This window comes from Ricinus communis, chromosome 1, assembly GCF_019578655.1.
Source record: "Ricinus communis isolate WT05 ecotype wild-type chromosome 1, ASM1957865v1, whole genome shotgun sequence".
NCBI classification, from domain to species: domain Eukaryota; kingdom Viridiplantae; phylum Streptophyta; class Magnoliopsida; order Malpighiales; family Euphorbiaceae; genus Ricinus; species Ricinus communis.
Window position 1 is genome coordinate 16,971,146 of NC_063256.1, and position 19,396 is coordinate 16,990,541.

At 32.7% G+C, this 19,396-nt stretch overlaps 1 protein-coding gene across 2 annotated transcripts; it reads left to right on the top strand.

Moving 5' to 3' along the window:
* The first annotated feature begins 15,526 nt into the window (after positions 1 to 15,526).
* On the top strand, positions 15,527 to 19,396 carry LOC8280963. Of its 2 annotated transcripts, XM_002518585.4 has the most exons (7): positions 15,529 to 16,337; positions 16,447 to 16,555; positions 16,653 to 17,194; positions 17,354 to 17,456; positions 17,556 to 18,364; positions 18,871 to 18,969; positions 19,063 to 19,396. In XM_002518585.4, exons 1-7 carry the CDS (start codon positions 15,672 to 15,674, stop codon positions 19,123 to 19,125), a joined length of 2,391 nt encoding a protein of 796 aa, XP_002518631.2. In that variant the 5' UTR covers positions 15,529 to 15,671; the 3' UTR covers positions 19,126 to 19,396. The 2 variants fall into 2 exon arrangements, with proteins under 2 accessions (XP_048226402.1, XP_002518631.2); XM_048370445.1 differs by lacking the exons at positions 18,871 to 18,969; positions 19,063 to 19,396 and adding an exon at positions 18,647 to 18,841 and having other exon boundaries at positions 15,527 to 16,337; positions 17,556 to 18,386.

Below are 19,396 nucleotides of genomic sequence, written 5' to 3' on the forward strand. Positions count from 1 at the left end.
CCCAAACGTAAAGCCCAAGTCCAATGTTGAATATTCAAAGTCAAAATCCAAATCAAAATAGGAGTCTTCTTTTAACAAGTCCAAGTCAAAATAGGAGTTTGCTACTCTTTTACTTCAAGTTTTGTTTATCTAGGCGTCTTGGCCGCATATCATAGTCATTCTAGGATTAGGATTATTTAAACTCTATAAATAGAGCTATGTAATTCTGCAAAAGCATATAATCTTTGATTGAATAGAAAACCTTGTTTTTGCTTAAAAAGTTTCTTTGAGTGTTCTTGAGATTAAAGCTTATTGTTTAGGTTTTGATTTCACTTCTACCTTAATTTAATTCTATTAACTTGTTAGTTTCTAGGATTAATTAAGTTCATCTCATTATAGCTATTGATCTTATTTCTTTATAAATAAGGGTGATAGTTCCGCAAATAACTTTTGGCAAACCTTATAAGTATCGATCTTGGAGTGTAATCTTCTCTTCCATAAAAGGTTTACATCATTTGGTATCAGAGCTAGCTTATAAGGTTTGGTTACGTATCCTATTTGTTAGCTTCGTTGTTCTTCTACTCACATACTCTTTTGTTTAGTTAAAGTCTTCGAGACATTCTAAATAAATTGGTCTATGATATCTTTATTTTGTTATTTTGTTTCCTTTAGTTTGCTTGATCAAAGTCTTCGAGATGTTTCAATCAAATTAAGCTCTATGTGTTTTGTTCTTGTTTGGTTATAAAAAAAAATTTGTGTGGATTTGAATTATTGATCCGAAGTGAGGCTTAAAAAAAAGAAAGAGTATAGAAAGCAAGATTTAAAGCTGATTCAAAAAACAAAAAGTTGACTTGGTCAAGGTTAAAATCCAAAGAAAATCAGGTTTGAAGAAATCACATAACCTTCTCTTTTCAATTCATTTCCTATTCTACTTTTCCTTAATTGTTTCCTATTTGGTTTTTTATATTCCTCTTTATCATTCTGGTATTCTTTATTTCTTTTACTTCCATCCTTATTCTTAGTTCGTTATTTTATTCTCCTTTTCCTCTAATTCATCTTTAGCTTAATTAATTTATGTTCTAGCTTGTTAATTGTATTTTATTAAGTTGGCTGTGATTTTAACTTTTACAATTTGAGTTAATTTTGAAGGGCACAAAGACAAACTCTTTCTTTGATTGAGTGCAAACACATGAGGGAGAAACCAATCTCTTGAAACCATGTCTAATCAGTCTTCTTCCAAAGATTTTGATCATGGAATTCCAGATATGAGAGCATTCATGGAGGCTATAAACTCCAAACTTGAACGATAAAGGCTTGATAACGAAAATAGGTATGCTGAAATGATGGATGAACTAATAAAAATTAAATCTAAATCGAGAGGTAGGAGCTTTCGAGATAAGGAAAGTATGTCTAGAGCGAGGAGAGGAACATGGAAAGATGAAGAAGAATGGGGAGATAGAACTGAAACTCACCATGGGAGAAATAAGGTAGATTCAAACTTGGGTAGTATTAAGCTTACAATTCCTTCCTTCCAAGATAAGAGTGATTCCGAGTTGTATTTAGAGTGGGAAAAGAAGGTTGAGAGAGTATTTGAATGCCATAACTATAGTGAGTAGAAGAAAGTAAAATTGGTCGTAGTTGGATTCACCCATTATGCCGCAATTTGGTGGGATGAACTAGTGAGTAATAGGCGTAAGAATGGTGAGGGAGAATCCAAACATGGGCCGAAGTGAAACGAATAATGAGAAAACGCTTTGTTCCTTCTCATTACTATAAAGAGTTGTACAATAAGCTACAAAATTTGGTACAAGGGAGAAAGAGCATAGAGGAATATTATCAAGAGATGGAAATTGCTTTGATTAGGGCCAATATAAAGAGGATAGAGGGGGCTACTGTGGCTCAATTTTTGCATGGTCTTAACAAAAATATTGCTAATCTTGTTGAATTGCAGCATTATGTAGAAATGGAGGACATGCTACCCATGGCAATCAAGATAGAGCGGCAATTGAAGCAAAAGATCAAGAACTCCTCTTCAACAAATTCTAATTAGAAATCCAATTGAAAAGGTACAAATTCTGCCCAAAACAAAAGAAAGGAAGTGTCTAAAGATAATAAAGTCAAAACAAAGGGGGATCAAAGCAATAAAAGCCGAAATCAAGAAGGCAAGCCTAAAAGGATCCAATGCTTCAAATGCCTAGGCTATGGACATATCTCTTCTCAATGTCCGAACAAACGCACTTTAACATTAAAAGGAGGTGAATCGGTGTATGCTAGTGAAGAAAAAAGTGGAGCTGAAAGTGATGAAGATTTAATGCCTGAATTAGAAGATTGTTATTCCGATGATGGAGCTAAGCAAGAGGGGCATTCAGGTGAGCTATGTGGAGTCACCATTAGATCCTTGAACGTGCAACAAGGGGCTGATAATGAAAGTCAAAGAGAGAACATCCTTCATACACGCTGTTTGGTAAGAAAAACTCCTTGTGTTTTAATTATTGATAGTGGTAGTTGCAACGTTGCTAGCACAATGATGGTGGATCGATTGAAACTTCCAACAAACAAACATCCAATACCATATACTCTTCAATGGTTGAATGATTCGGGAGGTATCAAGGTTACAAAGCAAGTTAGGGTGGCGTTTTATATGCAAAAGTTCCAAGATAAAGTATTGTGTGATGTGATCCCAATGCAAGCTTGTCATCTACTTTTGGGTAGACCATGGCTATTTGATAGAGATGTCATCTACAAGGGGCGTTCAAATTGCTATTGTCTTACACTTCACAACAAACTTTATACTCTTACACCGTTAAGTCCAAAGATTATTAATGAAGTCCACATACAATGAAACTTAAAGTTGCTGCCTATGAAAAAGAAAAAGAAAGAGAGAGAGAGAGTGCACGTAAAAAAGAAAAGGTGCACAAGCAAAAGGAAAGCTGTGTGGAAAACCATAAGGGGTGTGAGAAAAGAGAAGAAAAATGAGAGAAAGAGAGTTTGCGCAAAAAGAAAATATTGAGTTGTGAGGTGCAAGAAAAAGGTGAGTTGAGTGCAAAAGAGAGAAAAGTGAGCTTTGTGGCAAGAGAGAGAGATGTGAGAAAAGCTTTAATGTCATAAAAACAAATACTTGTGCTTGTTTACAAAGAAAGTTTTTTGACCACTAATGATCTTAATGTTTCTTTGCCTTCAAGTTTCAAGTCTCTTTTGCAGGAATTTGAGGACGTGTTTCCCGATGAAATTCCAAGTGGGTTACCACCCATTTGTGGAATTAAGCACTAAATTGACTTTGTACCCGGTTCTACCATACCCAATAGGCCGGCATATAGAGAAAATCCCGAGGAAACCAAAGAACTACAACGCCAAGTGGAAGAACTTCTTAATAAAGGTTACGTTAGGGAAAGTTTAAGTCCATGTGCTGTTCCTGTTATATTTGTCCCTAAGAAAGATGGTTCTTGGCGTATGTGTATGGATTGCCATGCAATTAATAAAATAACTATTAAATATCGTCATCCTATACCTAGGTTAGATGATATGCTTGATGAGTTGCATGGGGCTGTTGTGTTCACTAAGATTGATCTAAAAAATGGTTATCATCAAATTAGAATGAAAGAGGGTGATGAATGGAAAACAACATTCAAAACTAAATTTAGTTTATATGAGTGGTTAGTCATACCGTTTGGTTTAACTAATGCACCTAGTATATTCATGAGATTAATGAATCATATTTTGTGTGCTTATATAGGCAGGTTTGTGGTTGTCTATTTTGATGATATACTTATTTATAGCAGGTCTTATGATGAACATGTAAAGCACGTGCGTTTAGTTCTTAAAACTTTACGCAAAGAAGTTTTGTTTGCTAACCTCAAGAAGTGCAATTTTTGCACAAACAAACTTATTTTTCTTGTTTTTATTGTTAGTGCAAAAGGAATTGAGGTTGATGAAGAAAAGGTGAAGGCAATCAAAGAGTGGCTGATTCCCATAAATGCGAGTGAAGTTCGAAGTTTTCATGGACTAGCAAGCTTCTATAGGCGTTTTGTGAAAGATTTCAGTACCATTGCCGCACCATTGAATGAATTAGTGAAGAAAGATGTGAAGTTTAATTAGGGAAAAGCACAACAATCGGCGTTTGACTTGCTCAAACAAAAACTTACTTCTTCTCCTATTCTATCTCTTCCTAATTTTGATAAAACTTTTGAGATTGATTGTGATGCTTCCGATATAGGTATTGGAGCTATTCTAATGCAAGATGGAAAGCCAATAGCCTATTTCAGCGAAAAGTTGAATGGAGTAAGCCTGAAGTATCCAACTTATGACAAGGAGCTCTATGCACTTGTTAGAGCTTTAGAAGTATAGCAACATTACTTGCTGCCTAAAGAGTTCGTGATCCACACCGATCATGAATCCTTGAAGTACTTAAGGGGTCAAAACAAGCTGAATAGAAGACATGCTAAATGGAGTGAGTTCATTGAAGCATTCCCTTACGTCATCAAGTATAAGCAAGGTAAAGATAACATAGTGGCCGATGCTTTATCTAGAAGGTATGCTTTAATTACTATTTTAGATGCCAAATTACTAGGTTTTGAACAAATAAAAGACTTATATCATGATAATAGTAATTTCGGCCAAGTGTATAAGGCATGTGAACAAGGTGCGTTTGATAAGTATTATAGGCATGATGGTTTTCTTTTCTTTGAAAAAGGTTTATGCATTCCTTCTTGTTCTATGCGTGATTTACTTGTGAAAGAAGCACATAAGGGTGGTTTGATGGGACACTTTGGTGTTCAAAAGACTTTAGATGTATTGCATGATCACTTTTATTGGCCTTGCATGAAAAAGGATGTTATGCGATTTTGTGCAAATTGTATTTTGTGCAAACATGCTAAGTCTAAGCTTCAACCACATGGTTTGTATATGCCTCTCCCTATACCTAGTTCACCTTGAGTTGATATTTCTATGGATTTTGTACTTGGATTACCTAGAACTAGGCATGGGCATGATAGCATATTTGTTGTTGTTGATAGGTTTTCAAAGATGGCACATTTTATAGCTTGTAAGAAAACTAATGATGCACAACATATTGCTGACCTATTCTTTAGAGAGGTAGTGCGTTTACATGGTATGCCACGCACCATAGTTAGTGATAGGGATGCTAAGTTTTTGAGCTACTTTTGGAAGACTTTATAGGGTAAGTTAGATACACGCTTGTTATTTTCAACAACTTGTCACCCACAAACCAATGGTCAAACTGAAGTAGTAAGTAGAACACTATCACAACTACTACGCACCATGGTAAAACACAACATTAAGAGTTGGGAAGATTGCTTGCCGCATATGGAATTTGCTTATAATAAAACCATGCATTTTTCAACTAAATTCTGCCCTTTTGAGATTGTCTATAGGTTTGTACCTTTGAGTCCTTTAGATTTGATTGCTTTACCTTTAAACGAACAAACTAACCTTGATGGCAAGAAAAAGGCCGAATATGTGCTTAAATTGCATAAACAGGTTCGAGCTAATCTAAAGCGCAAGAATGAAGCAAATGCTAAACACGCCAACAAAGGAAGACAAGAGGTGATCTTTGAACCCGGAGATTGGGTGTGGAAATACATGCGCAAAGAAAGATTCCCAAACCAAAGAAAAAGCAAGTTGATGCCAAGGGGAGATGGACCTTTTTAAGTGTTGGAACGCATCAACAATAATGCTTACAAAATTGACTTGCCTGGTGAGTATGGAGTTACTGCTACATTCAATGTTGCTGATTTATCTCCATTTTCTTTTGATGAAGGTCTTGATTCGAGGACAAATCCTTTCGAGGAGGGAGGGGATGATAAAATCAAGGCTGATCCTTCACCACCAAGTAAGCCACGAATGGATCCATTGAAGTATGAAGGTCCAATCACACGAGCTAAAAGCAAGAGATTCAAGGCTGCCTTATGTTCTTTAATGGTCCACGTGATAGACAAAATGCATTTAAGAAGCAAGGTTAGCGAGTTGGACTTAGAAGATCAAGATTCAACTTTGATTAATTGTATTTCATTCATGGATTAAAGCCCAACGTGAAGACATGAAGATCGGATCTTATTTATGTTGAATTCAAGTCTAAACGTAAAGCCCAAGTCCAAGGTTGAATATTCAAAGTCAAAATCCAAATCAAAATAGGAGTCTTCTTTTAACAAGTCCAAGTCAAAATAGGAGTTTGCTACTCTTTTACTTCAAGTTTTGTTTATTTAGGAGTCTTGGCCGCATATCCTAGTCATTCTAGGATTAGGATTATTTAAACTCTATAAATAGAGCTATGTAATTCTGCAAAAGCATATAATCTTTGATTGAATAGAAAACCTTGTTTTTGCTTAAAGAGTTTCTTTGAGTGTTCTTGAGATTAAAGCTTATTATTTAGGTTTTGATTTCACTTCTACCTTAATTTAATTCTATTAACTTGTTAGTTTCTAGGATTAATTAAGTTCATCTCATTATAGCTATTGATCTTATTTCTTTATAAATAAGGGTGATAGTTCCGCAAATAACTTTTGGCAAACCTTATAAGTATCGATCTTGGCGTGTAATCTTCTCTTCCATAGAAGGTTTACATCAGTAGAGGGCATTGGGTTTTAAAATTAAGCTCCAACCTAGCTTCATGAGGAGAACAAAATTGATATCCACCACTTTGCAAAGACCTATACCACTTTTAGATTTAGGAGTACATATTTTCTCCCAACCCAGGAGGTGCATCTTTCTTTCTTCTGTAGTAGAACCCCAAATTAAGTCTCTCATAATCCTATTAATCGCTTGATAAGAAAATGTAGGAAATTTAGTTATTAACATAGGATAAGTAGGAATTGCTTGAAGAACGGATTTGGCTAAGGTAATTCTTCAACAAAGGAGAGATTCTTAGCTTTTCAACTAGATAGCTTATCCTTAACTTTGTCTATAATGCCTTTGAAAGCATCCTTACCAACTCTCTTATGGAAGACCTTAGCTCCGAGATACCTACCCAAATCATTAGTATGTGAGAAACCCAAATATTGACAGATATTGTTAGCTTTTACCTCATCCACACTATGAGAGAAGAATATGCGAGTTTTGCTTTTGCTAACACTTTGACCCAAAGCTGCACAAAAATCATTAAGCACTTTCTGAACTACTTCAGGTTGACCAACTGACACTTCACTAAATAAAAGTAAATCGCCAGAAAAGAAAATGTGTGAGAGGGGAGGGCCACCCTTAGCTAAAGTAATAGGCTTTCAATTACTGGTAGCAACCTCATAATTAATTAAATGAGAGAGGCGCTCCATGCATAATACAAATAAGTAGGGGGACATGGGGTCCCCTTGGCGAATCCTTTACTAGGAACAACTTTCTCTGTAAGCTCACCATTCTAAACTACTCATGGTAGTAGAGCTCAACAAGTCATGATTCTTTCTACAAACCTTTGAGGGAAGCCAATCAAATTTAGGGTGTGCTTAATGAAATTCTAGCAAAGTTGATCATATGCCTTTCCAAGATCAACTTTCATGGTCATGCCTCCCTTTTTTTATTTCCATTTCCTAAAAGAATGAGCCGCTTCTTGTAAGATGACAACATTATCAAAGATTTGACGCCTTGCACTTTCTAAATATAGTCATTGGGACCTCAATGGCTCCAGACATATGGCTCTGTAGTAGCGGCAGTCTGTGTAACGGTCACTGACTCAATATTAATTTTGAATATTGCCTTTGTGCTTTGGAAGCACTCTCGCTGGAGGCTTTATTAGCACTGAGGAGCACCCTCGCATTTCAAGTCGCATAACCTACTGCCATATTTTACATTTCTCTTTGATTTTAAATGCCCCCACATTCTGGAAGTGCCCTCGTGCTTTTCAAAAAAGACTCTTTGACTACCAAGCGTGCTGATGTTATTGGAGTCTTTCAAGGGTTCTTTACACATAGACAGTCAACTTAACCAAATGGAAAGTGCCCTCATGCTTTTCAAGTGCTCTCACGCTTTATATGTTTTCTCAAAATATTCTCAAAGAGCTTAAGGCACTTTTTTCCAGTTCGTGTCTTCTTAAGACACTATTACATGAGCACTCAAGCAACTTATTAGCAACTCTCAATTCAATTGTTAAGATTAAAATAGAGATCAATTGACTATTAGGTCAACAATACCAAAGATAGCTTCATCAATCGCTCATGCAATGAGGGTAGATTTAAAAAAAGCTATTAATGTTTTATGTGAACAAAATTGCTTAAGAAAATAAGCAATTCAAGTACTTAATCAATAGACGTTAAGGGTAAAAATGCATATTATTTCATTAAATATATATCTAGTTATGCTTTATAGAGCCGAGAAAGATATTTAGAACTAGTTTAATATTCGCGCTTTGCATGGAATTAATTATATATTTTATTAATAAATTATGTAGTTTTATTTATAAATTAGTTTTATATTCATATTTTATTGTTAAATTTATTATACCTTAACAATAATTATATTAGTAATTTTTTAAATTATTATAATTTCTAACATAAACTATATAATTAATAGAGCATATATATTAAATATTTCGTATTAACATTAGTTTAATATAAATAAAATAATTATCCTAGCATATATAAAAGTAGACATTGTGACAATAAACTTGCCAGTTTCGATTTCATCTGGTTCCAACCAATGTTTAAAAAAAATGAATTATTTAATATTATAGGTTGGAACGAAACAGATAGTTCAGATTCCAACTGAGGAAAAAATGATATTAAACTGGTCTCCTGGTTTTGAGTCGATTCTAGTTTGTTTTAACAATTCCAGTTCTATTTATCCAATTTAAAAATTATTGATTTGAATATTGAACATTAAAATAAATAATGTGAGAATCTATGAAATGTATAAAATAAATAAAAAAAACATACTTAAGCTTTAATTTTGTTCACAATATAAAATATGCATGAACAAATACGATTAATTATTTGTTACTAATTTTAGTAATATAAAATATAATAAAAATAAAAATAAAATTGAAGTATAAAAGAATAGAAAGAAAAGAAAAAGAGTTGAAGCGGTTTAAAAAAAAAAAACTTAAATGGCTGAAATATAAAATTGTATTTAGACTTTTTTGTAGGTAGAAATTATATAATATATAGACTTTTTCTACTGTTAATAAATGAAAACATCATTGAAAAGAAAAGTTACAGATGAATGAAAATTTTAAATTAAAATGAGCAAAACTAAAAAATAAAAGCAATTAGATTATAGAAAAAATATAAAATTCATTAATCAACTCAAGTTAGTAAATAAAGAGAAATAAAAATAAAAATAAATATATTAAATGAATAATTAAATTTAAAACAAAATTTTGTAATATAGTAAAAGATACTGTATACAAATAAAATTAGTTAATTAATTAATTAAAATAATAACAGAAAAAGACATAAATATTTAAATCTAAAAAGTTTTATTATAACCGATTATAGATTAAAAGAGAAAAGAATTATTTTTTATAAATTAGTATTTACAAAAATAATAACAAATGTCATGTTTTAGTAATCCTATTTAGCAAGCTATAATTAAACCATTATCTTCGTTTCAGCTTTAATATATATATAGCAAAACTAAAAAATAAAAGCAATTAGATTGTAATACCCGGAATTTTTCTATATTTAATAATTAGTTTTTATTTAAGTTAATTTTAGATTTATTTTTATTTGGTTTAATTTGAAAAGATTTAATGAAAATTTTAATATTAGTCAATTGAATGAATTATTTTTTTCTATACCCAATTAGTTTGAATTTTAAGAATTAATTAAGTAACTTATTTGAAGGGTAGAATATATTTTTGGTTATTCTAATTTTTCCCCAATGTATATGTATATGTACAAATAAAATTATATATTGGAAAAATTATGGTAGAAATTGTAAGGGATGTTTTTATAAAAGAATTTTGAGAAAATTGGTATTTTAATTGATTAGTGGTATTGAATTTTAAGTTGGAAATTTATTATTTAAATTAATTTTGTGTTAGGACTAAATTGGAAATTTATTTTGGAATAAGGATTAAAAGTATAATTTTATTTTTATGGGGTTCTAATGAAAATTTGTGAGTTTGGTATTTTTGTAAATAAATATGTCAGTCAGGAGTATTTATGTAATTGTGTATTTTCAATAATTCTAATTTGGTCCAAATTAATTAGTTAGGGGTTTAATTGAAAGGATAAAGGAAAGTTTAGGGGTTAAATTGGAATTCTGCAGGATGAAATTGTAAGTAATTAAGAAAGTTTAGGGACCAAATTGTAATAAGAAAAAGTTCAGGGGTCAAATGTCAATATTGAAAGAAAGGAAAGAAGAAAAGGGAGAGAGAAGCGGGGAGAGAGAGGGAGACGTCGAGAAGAGAAAGGAAGAAGTTGCAGTCGGAGGTCGAGTGAGGGCGGGCCAAGCAAGGCGTTGGCGGCGAGCTGCGATGGCAGCGGCGTCGGCATGGGGTGGAAGCGCGCAAGGAAGGCTGCGGCTTCCGAGCATCGTTTCGGCGGCCTTTCCGGCCAATTTTGGTGGCGATCGGCTCCCCTTGGAGAGAGCTTCCTTTTGTCGGTGGCGGCGTTAGTTTTGGTGGCCGGAGGAGGGAGTTCCGGCGAAGTGGTGGTGGCCGTATTTTTTGACTTTTCCAGCGAGCTCCGGCGGAGGATGGACGATCGGAGGGCGTATCCCGACTCTCCTCAGCTCAAGCTTCGCAATGGCACCGTTTTCGTGGCGATCAAGCTCTGTTTGTAAATCGACGGCTGAGATCGTCCGCAAATCTCTCCGGACGATCGGGTGTCAGATTGGAAAATCGGAAGCGGGGATCGTCGTCAGAGTGTCGTTTCGAGTCTGATGGTGAGTTCGGATCGTCGATTGGACTCCGGCGGCTAGAGGCGAGTCGACCGAGCGACCGAGCGTCTCGGTAATTTTCTCTGGCCTGTAATTTTGGAAATTCTTGGTTTAATTGTGTGTCTATTGGATTATATTGAGTATTTGATGATATTTGTGAGTCAAAAATAATTGTCTGTCAGTTGCTTGCCTCGTGTTTTGTGCTGTGTAGTGGAGTCAAAAAAATAGTGAAGTTTGGAGACCTGACTCCCGTTGTTTGGATTGTTGGATATTTAAAGTATTTTTCTGGCAGGTCCTGGACCCATTTTACGGGGGGGTAATGTCCGTGTTGTAGGGGAGGTTCTACCGAATTTTCGGTAGAATTGTCCTGAGTCAAGATTCTTAGACAGTCAGTCCTAGGAGTCTAGACCTAGGATTAATGATCGATTGTTTCAGCATTTTGATAAATTATTTTCCATGATTAGATGATCTGTCTGTTCGGCTCGCTCCAACCGAGGCACCGGAGCAGAGCTAGGAGGTCGCCCAATTCTGTGAGTTAAAGTCATTTAATCATTGCACTATTGTTAAGTCTTATTTTAATATGCTATTTTAGAATTTATGCTTGATATGATTGTTAGTATTGCAAATAAATGATTTCACTGGATTATTAATTATTGAAGATAATATAAGTATTATTATAGTAATGTTATAATAATACCAAATATTATCAGTTTTCCATATGAGTTGCATAATGTCTTACTCTAAATTGTTAATCAATATTTTGATAAGGTTGAATGACTTCTTTAGAAAATAATATTTATTAAATGTGGTGATTGTGATTTGGGAAATGTGGTTTGTAGATGGGTTACATCAGGACCGCGTGCGCACCGGTAATGATCATGGACAGGTAATAAGATTTTTATGAGTTCGCCCTGGTCGAGCATGGCTCTCTAGGCTGATTTGAGTAAATTGCGGTAATAAGATTATTATGAGTTTTGCCCTGGTCGAGCATGGCTTTCTGGACTGATTTGAGTGAGATGCCAGAGTAAAGGACCCTGGTCGAGCTTCGCTCTCTGGGCGCCAGTCCTATTGGAATGAGATGCTGGAGTAAAGGTCCTTGGTCGAGCATTGCTCTGTGGGTGCCGGCATATTTGGATACTTAAGTGACCAGACTGGAGGTAAGGTCCCTAGTCGAGCATTGCTCTCTAGGCGCCAGTCTTATTGGATCAAGAGAGCCAAAAGGCTACTAGAATTTGGGGATTAGGGTTCTACTGAGCCACTCGTCCAGTAAAAGTAAATATATATATATATATATATATATATATATATATATATATATATATATATTTATTTATTTATTTATTATGGTATGATTATAATATGAGTCGTATTTACGTGCATGGTTTGATATCGATTCGAATAATTAATATTTTCCCGTGAAGACTGCAATAGTCTCTAGATTATTTGATTTTAACTCACTCTAGACCGGCGGTCTCAATTTTTTTCGGATCGTGTTGTTAGTGTTCCCGTGACTCTTATTCAGTAACCCGACTCCTTCATCATCGGGTGATGTATTTGATTTGGTATGTAAATTGGTAAATCTTAGATTCTCTGCATTAGTAATAGTAGATGTATCAGTTGTAAATTTTCTGAGTTTCGGGTCTCGCCTAGTTCTTCTGGCAGACCGATTTAATTGTGTAAAATTTAATGTTACTATCAATTGTGGTATTAATAATAGTAAAATTTGAGTTGAGGTTGGTTTGAGTTAGTGAGTGTTAGGCTTACTATGGGATTCGGTGGCCTTACGCCTACCCATTCCCTAGTGCCGGTCACGGGTCCACAGAGTGGGTCGTGACATAGATTATAGAAAAAATATAAAATTCATTAATCAACTCAAGTTAGTAAATAAAGAGAAATAAAAATAAAAATAAATATATTAAATGACTAATTAAATTTAAAGCCAAAATTTTGTAATACAGTAAAAGATACTATATACAAATAAAATTAATTAATTAATTAAATAAGATAATAATAGAAAAAGACATAAATATTTAAATCTAAAAAGTTATTATTATAACCGATTATAGATTAAAAGAGAAAAGAATTATTTTTTATAAATTAGTATTTATAAAAATAATAACAAATGTCATGTTTTAGTAATCCTATATAGCAAACTATGATTAAACCATTATCTTTGTTTCAGCTTTAATATATATATATATATTAGATTTATTTTAAAGATATTTTAATTTAAATAAAATTAAAAAATAAAGGTTCTTCTTATTTATTATGATTATAAAATGCTTAATTATATTAATGAAAAATCATGAAAAATTATTTCATAGAAAATTAATAAAACAAATTAATTTGGACATAAAGTACTAAATAAAGGATAATTCTTATCTAGATTTGGTATATACATAACAACTAATAGGAGAGTACACTAACACTTTGGTATTAGATATGTGAGTTTGGTGTATAAGTGGAAACATATACCAAATCTAGATAAGAATTTTTCTTAAATAAAATCACTGCATATAGTGTTGGCTGAGAATGCCTAGAATTCCAGATTTTTTAGTCAAAATTGCTGAGAAGGATTTACTTTAATAGTTCAATAGAGAGTTTTTTTCATTTTTATTTTCTAATTTTTAAGGAAAATACAAACTTTTTATTTTCATAGAAAATTCAAAAAATTTGTAAAATATGTTTTTAAAAAAATATATAATTTTCTATTTGGGTAATATTTTAAATATAAAAGGTAGACTTTGGATAAATAAAATGAAAAGTCCTTGTTTTTATTTGAAAACATGTGACTTCTTATATAAAGAAAAATATAAAAAAATATATTAAGGCATCTTTACTTATAGAAAATTATGTTAGTTTTCTAGAGAAAATTTTAGATGAAGCAAAAAATAGAAGTTTGTGTTAACATGTACTATTTTTCTAAAATGAAAATAGAAAACATTGTTTTATGATTTCAAAAATATAATTAAATTTTAATTTTTTTTTGAAATTAGATTTAACATGTTTTCTATATTTTTCTTTATATAATAAGTCATTTGTTTTCAAATGAAAACAATGAGTTTTTCAGTTTATTTATTTCAGTTTATCTTTTATACTTACAACATTATCTAAATAAAAAATAGAATTTTTTTTATAAAGTAGACATATTTACAAATTTTATAAATTTTCTATAAAAAATGAAAAAAATTTATTTTTCTTAAAATTTAGAAAATAAAAATGGAAAAAAAAATTCTCTACAAGTAAACAAGTCATAAATTTATTTTTAAATTTTTTTTGAAGTTTAGTTATAATTTTAAAAACATCAAAAACTATTTTCCATTTTCATTTCAAAAAAAATAGCACAAGTAAACACTAAGTTCTATTTTTTTTTTTCATTTGAAAATTTTCTAGAAAAGTGACATGGTTTTCTATAAGTAAACAGACCAATAGATTTCTTATTTTAATAATTGAGAATTGGCTCATTATACTTTTACTTTTTTTGAATTAGGTCCTTGCATTTTTATTTGCTGATATTAGGTTTAGGGTTTAGGTCCTTGCATTTTTACTTTTATGAACTTTAAATTTTCTAAGACTATGTATTACACATGCTGCGTTTAGAGATAATTTTTAGGTTTGATATACTAAACTTTTATAATTTTATTTTATGAAATTAAGTCCCTATACTTATTTGTATAACATTAAATTTCTATATTTTTTTTAATGACATTAATCCCTATAAATTATTATTTAAATTTAAATTTTAACAATGATAAAAAATTAAATATAATTTGGATTTAACTGATATTTTTATTTAAATAACAAGCTGTTGATTTAATTGAAATGATACTACTTGATTTTAATTTATTCAAATTAAAATATTAATTTGTTAGATTAAATCAGTTATAGTAATTAAGACATGGTGTTTAATTAATAAAAATAAAAGATGAACTAATAGGAAAAAATAGACATACACTATTATTAATAAAGAGATGATTATAAAAATACTTTAGTTTTTAATAAATAACAAAATAAACTAGAATAAACTATATATATATATATATATATATATATATATATTATTAATAAGAACTTATTCATAATAGAGATATTCAATTAGAACGATAGTCAAGTCACATATCTATTAACTAAATATATATATACACAATAATGACCAAAATAATATATATATATATATATATATATATATATATATATATATATATATATATCATGAAATTAGAATAATCATTATAAAATGAATTTTCTAAATTTTTCATTATTACACAGAAACTTTTATCTTTTCATTTTAAGTAAAGTACATAATTTAGTCAGGTTCCGAAATTATTGAACTAATCTTTAAATTACTTTTAAATAATATAGTGTGTTAAGTAGAAATTATTTTAAAAAGTAATTAATGATTTAATCGGTTAAGAATTAAGATCTTAAAACTTGATAATAAAATTATAAAATAAAAATACCAAATAGCATATGTTGCATAGTAAGTTAACACCATTTATATCTTCTGTTATTAAAAATTTTAAATTTTATAAAAATAAAAATATAAACAATTCAATAAATAAGAATTTAATGTGAGCAAATAAAAGTAAAAGGGCTTAATTTGAAAAAGCTAAAAGTAGAGGTCAAATTTGGGTTATTCGTTTTTATTTCTAATAAGCGAATTATAAAGTAATATTTAAAATATCTCTTATTAAAGCTTGGGCCCCTAAAGCCAATTCCCGCCAAAAACCCTCCACTATCCCTGCAACGTTCCCGCCACCATTTCTCCCGCCAAAATCTTTCTCACTCCAAAATCCCCATTTCTTGCCTTTCTACTCTTTCTTCCTCTCTCTAAACGCGCACACGGAAAGGGGAACAAGAAAATATCAATGGAAGAAACTCTGCAAATCATCTCCAAGAAACGAAGGAGGTCATCTTCATCTTCTTCAAGCCATCCTTTGATGGGTATCTTCACCCGCAGCAAATCCAAGATCTATCTTCATTGCAATCGCTCTGGCCGAGCACGCTCCGATTCATCTCGCATCAATAAACAGAACCCAGTTGGTCTCCAATCGAAGGAAAAGAAGCCCAGACAGAAAGATTCTAGTGACATAGGCGAGTGGTCTTGTGTTGTTATCAAAGATCTTCGCGCCAGACGGGTTTTCTCTCTTGCGGATAATGATTGCAGGTTATGTGATGATGAAGAAGAGAGAAAGGAGTCTGAGAAAAGGAGTGGGGAGTTTTCTAGTTTTGATTCCATTGATAAAGAAGATACAGGTGGGAAATGTTCTGATGGCAGAAAAGTGGAAGAAAACCGGGATATCATGGAACCAGTTGTGGAGTATAGTATTGCTACTTCATGCGAGACTGAAGGGGATGTGAGAAATGATGTGTTGATTGATGAGCAATGTTTACAGGCAACACCACCAGATTCTGAGATGCTTCTTCATATGGGTACCATGGAATGTGTATCTGCCAACCTATCAACTGAAAACCTTGGCAAGAGTGAGGCTCTTCAAGACCAGAAAATTGCAAACAGTACAGCACCTAAGTCTGTAAGTTTGATATCTTTCCTCTGTAGCTATAGAAAATTTTACGATTTATTGTTAATCATGAGAGTGAAATATGTGCTAATGTAAGCTAGGTTTGGATTTTGTGGAATAGGTTCCTAATCCGTGGTCGAGGGTTAGAGTGTTCAAAGCTCCAGGCTCACTCAGCTATAGAAAATTGCTTCCATATCTCATGGATATGATCCATGAATATGATAATTCTTGTAAACCTCCTGTTCTTTTTTCTCTTGTTTCTCTTCTTCTTCTACTCTATTTGTTAAGTGTAGAAAGTTGAACTCTTGCTGCTATTTGTATCAATAGGTTCTCCCAAAAAGGGCAAATTCCCAAACATTACGAGCCAACAAGAAGTATCAGTAGATAAACAGGTTCTTGCAGATGGTAGTGGTACTGATTCATCAATGCTATTTGGTTCACAAAAGGATAATTCTAAGAGGGTTGATTCCACTACCTTATTCAATGATCAATGTCGTTCAAAAGATAATGCAAATGTAAAAATTGGGATGAGAGTTGCTTGTAAAGATAAGGATTTCGAAAGCTCAACCCCGGAGTGTTATTCAGTGGTTGATAGTTCTCAGGTCAATGGATATTCTAATAATACAAAACCACTGGATTATGGAGAGAGCAAAGGAGGTGTTAGTCACCTTCCTTGCATTGTTGAAGATGCAAATGAAGAGTCTATTCAGATGACGACACCACCAGATGCTGACATTTCTGGTAAAGCTGTGGTATATCAGAATATAGATGACAGAATCAAACTCGTCTCACCAAATGCTGATCAAGTTCTTAGGAAGCCACTGAATGCAAGTGACAAAAGAACCGACTCCAGCTATAAAATGAAATGGGTAAGATCATTGAAGATAATAGTATTATGTTACTTTAAAATAAAATGTAATATAAATTCAGCATATAGCTTTGTTGGGGATTTGCAAAGAAATAGTAGTGACGTTCTCTGTTTCTGTATCATTTTCTTTTTCTAATTTAAGTTGTTCAATATGAAATAGGGTTTGAATCCATGCTCACAACTCAAGCTGTTTAAGACAAGAAGCTCCTTCAACTATAGAAGAATGCTTCCTTATCTGATGGATATTGCTAAAGATAATTCTGGTAAATTCCTTGCTCTCTTCACAGTATAGAATCTAGTGGCAGTTGTACTAACTTCTGATTTTAATATCAAAATGCTCAATTTTCAAAATGGTTTTTCAGGTGATTCCAGAAATGGGAACTGCCCAAAACTTGAGAAGAGTTCACAAGAAAATTTAGTCCCACCAGCATCGGTGTTTGATCATAGTGACAGCCCAGTAGAGAAATTACATGACACAAGTTGTCATATGGAGTATGACACTGATCCATGTAGTCTGCAAATGTCTTCATTGCCAGATAACAATCATCCATCTAATAGCAATCAACTTAATTTAATTCCTTCTGATGACAACACTGATATTCCAGAATCTGTTGGTTTACTAGAAAAACAAGAATCACAAGTCATTGTGGATACGTCAGATAATAAAGATGGACATTCAGATAGTGACCCTGGCACTGTAAATTTGGTTAATGGAAGTTCAGTCGCCATGGCTACATGTTCTTCTCTTGTTAATCCTCCATCTGTCTCTGGAAAATTCTTCGACTCAGTTTCACAAGAATTACCTGCCAAGAATGATAAGTGTAGAACATCAGTAGGACTATTTACTAATGCTGCAGAGCCGGTTGAAGGAGGCAACTTTTCTGAAAACTCATCCAAGCTTGAAGCATCTGATCCTTGGCGAAATTCTGCCAATGGTTCGGCAAAGAGTATTCTTAAAAGACATCCAAGAGGATGCAGAGGACTTTGTACTTGTTTAGACTGTGCTTCCTTCCGCCTCCATGCAGAGAGGGCATTTGAGTTCTCCAAAAACCAGATGCAGGATGCTGAAGAAGTTGCCCTGGATTTGATCAAGGAACTGTCTCACGTACGCAATATGCTTGAGAATGCTGCATCTGATTCCAATGATCATCTTGTTATATGCAACAATGGGGTCAGTATCACTTGAACTCAAGACGCAATAACTCTTTTTCCTTTTAAATGCTTTTAGAATTACAGACCCTAATAGCTTCTAGTTAGTATTTTAAGCAGAGCCTTCATTTTCAGTTCTGTTACATTCTATAACCATCTCCTTAGTTTACTTTAACCAGTCGTGGGACAATGCCTGGAATCTTCTTGCCTGATTTGTTCTTGAGCTAAAGCCTCCTATACTTTCACTAATTAGAGCCACAATAACCATTTGGAACAAACTCAGGGTTTTAATATAAAGATTCTCGTACTGACTATGGCCACTCTACCCTGATCCTAAAAAGAGTTCAGTGCTTGATTTTAGAGCACCACAAAACTTTAAATGTTTTTGCACAAAGTTAAATCACAAGATTTACGATATGTTTAGTTAGTTACTCGGGTTCAGTTTCACTGTCATGAATCGATTTATCACAATCTGATATAATGTCTAGCATCCTGACTTTAAAATATAATTATGTATTTTCGATTCAGGTGAAAGAGGCTTGCAGGAAATTATCTGAAGCAGAAGAACTAGCAAAAAGTCGCCTCATCCAAATGAATTATGATCTTAACATTCATTGCAGAATCTCAGTAAGTGCTAAATAGCATTTCAAGCCCTTGCAATTCAGGCATTGCATCTTCTCCAAGGTTAACTAAGTGTAGTTGGGTCTTATTTTTGCACAGGTTGGAGAGCGACCAAGAGTGAGATTTGCCAACAATGTCGAAAAAAGAATATTTCATGGGTGAATTCCAAGGACAATTCTGAAGTATAAGAATGCATAGGGAGAAAATCACTAGACTAGACCCTTTATGTGATCATAACTAGTTACTTCATGATTGTGCTTGTGTCTCAGGGATAAAATCCAACATCCACAATGAATCATGCATGTGTCCTTATCAGAATGGTCTCAGTGTAAATGCAAAGATGTTACTGGAGTTGCATCGTAGAACATGAGCTTGTAAGCATATTTTTATTTATGGAAACACAATAAAACAGTGAATCTGTGTTTTAGATTTA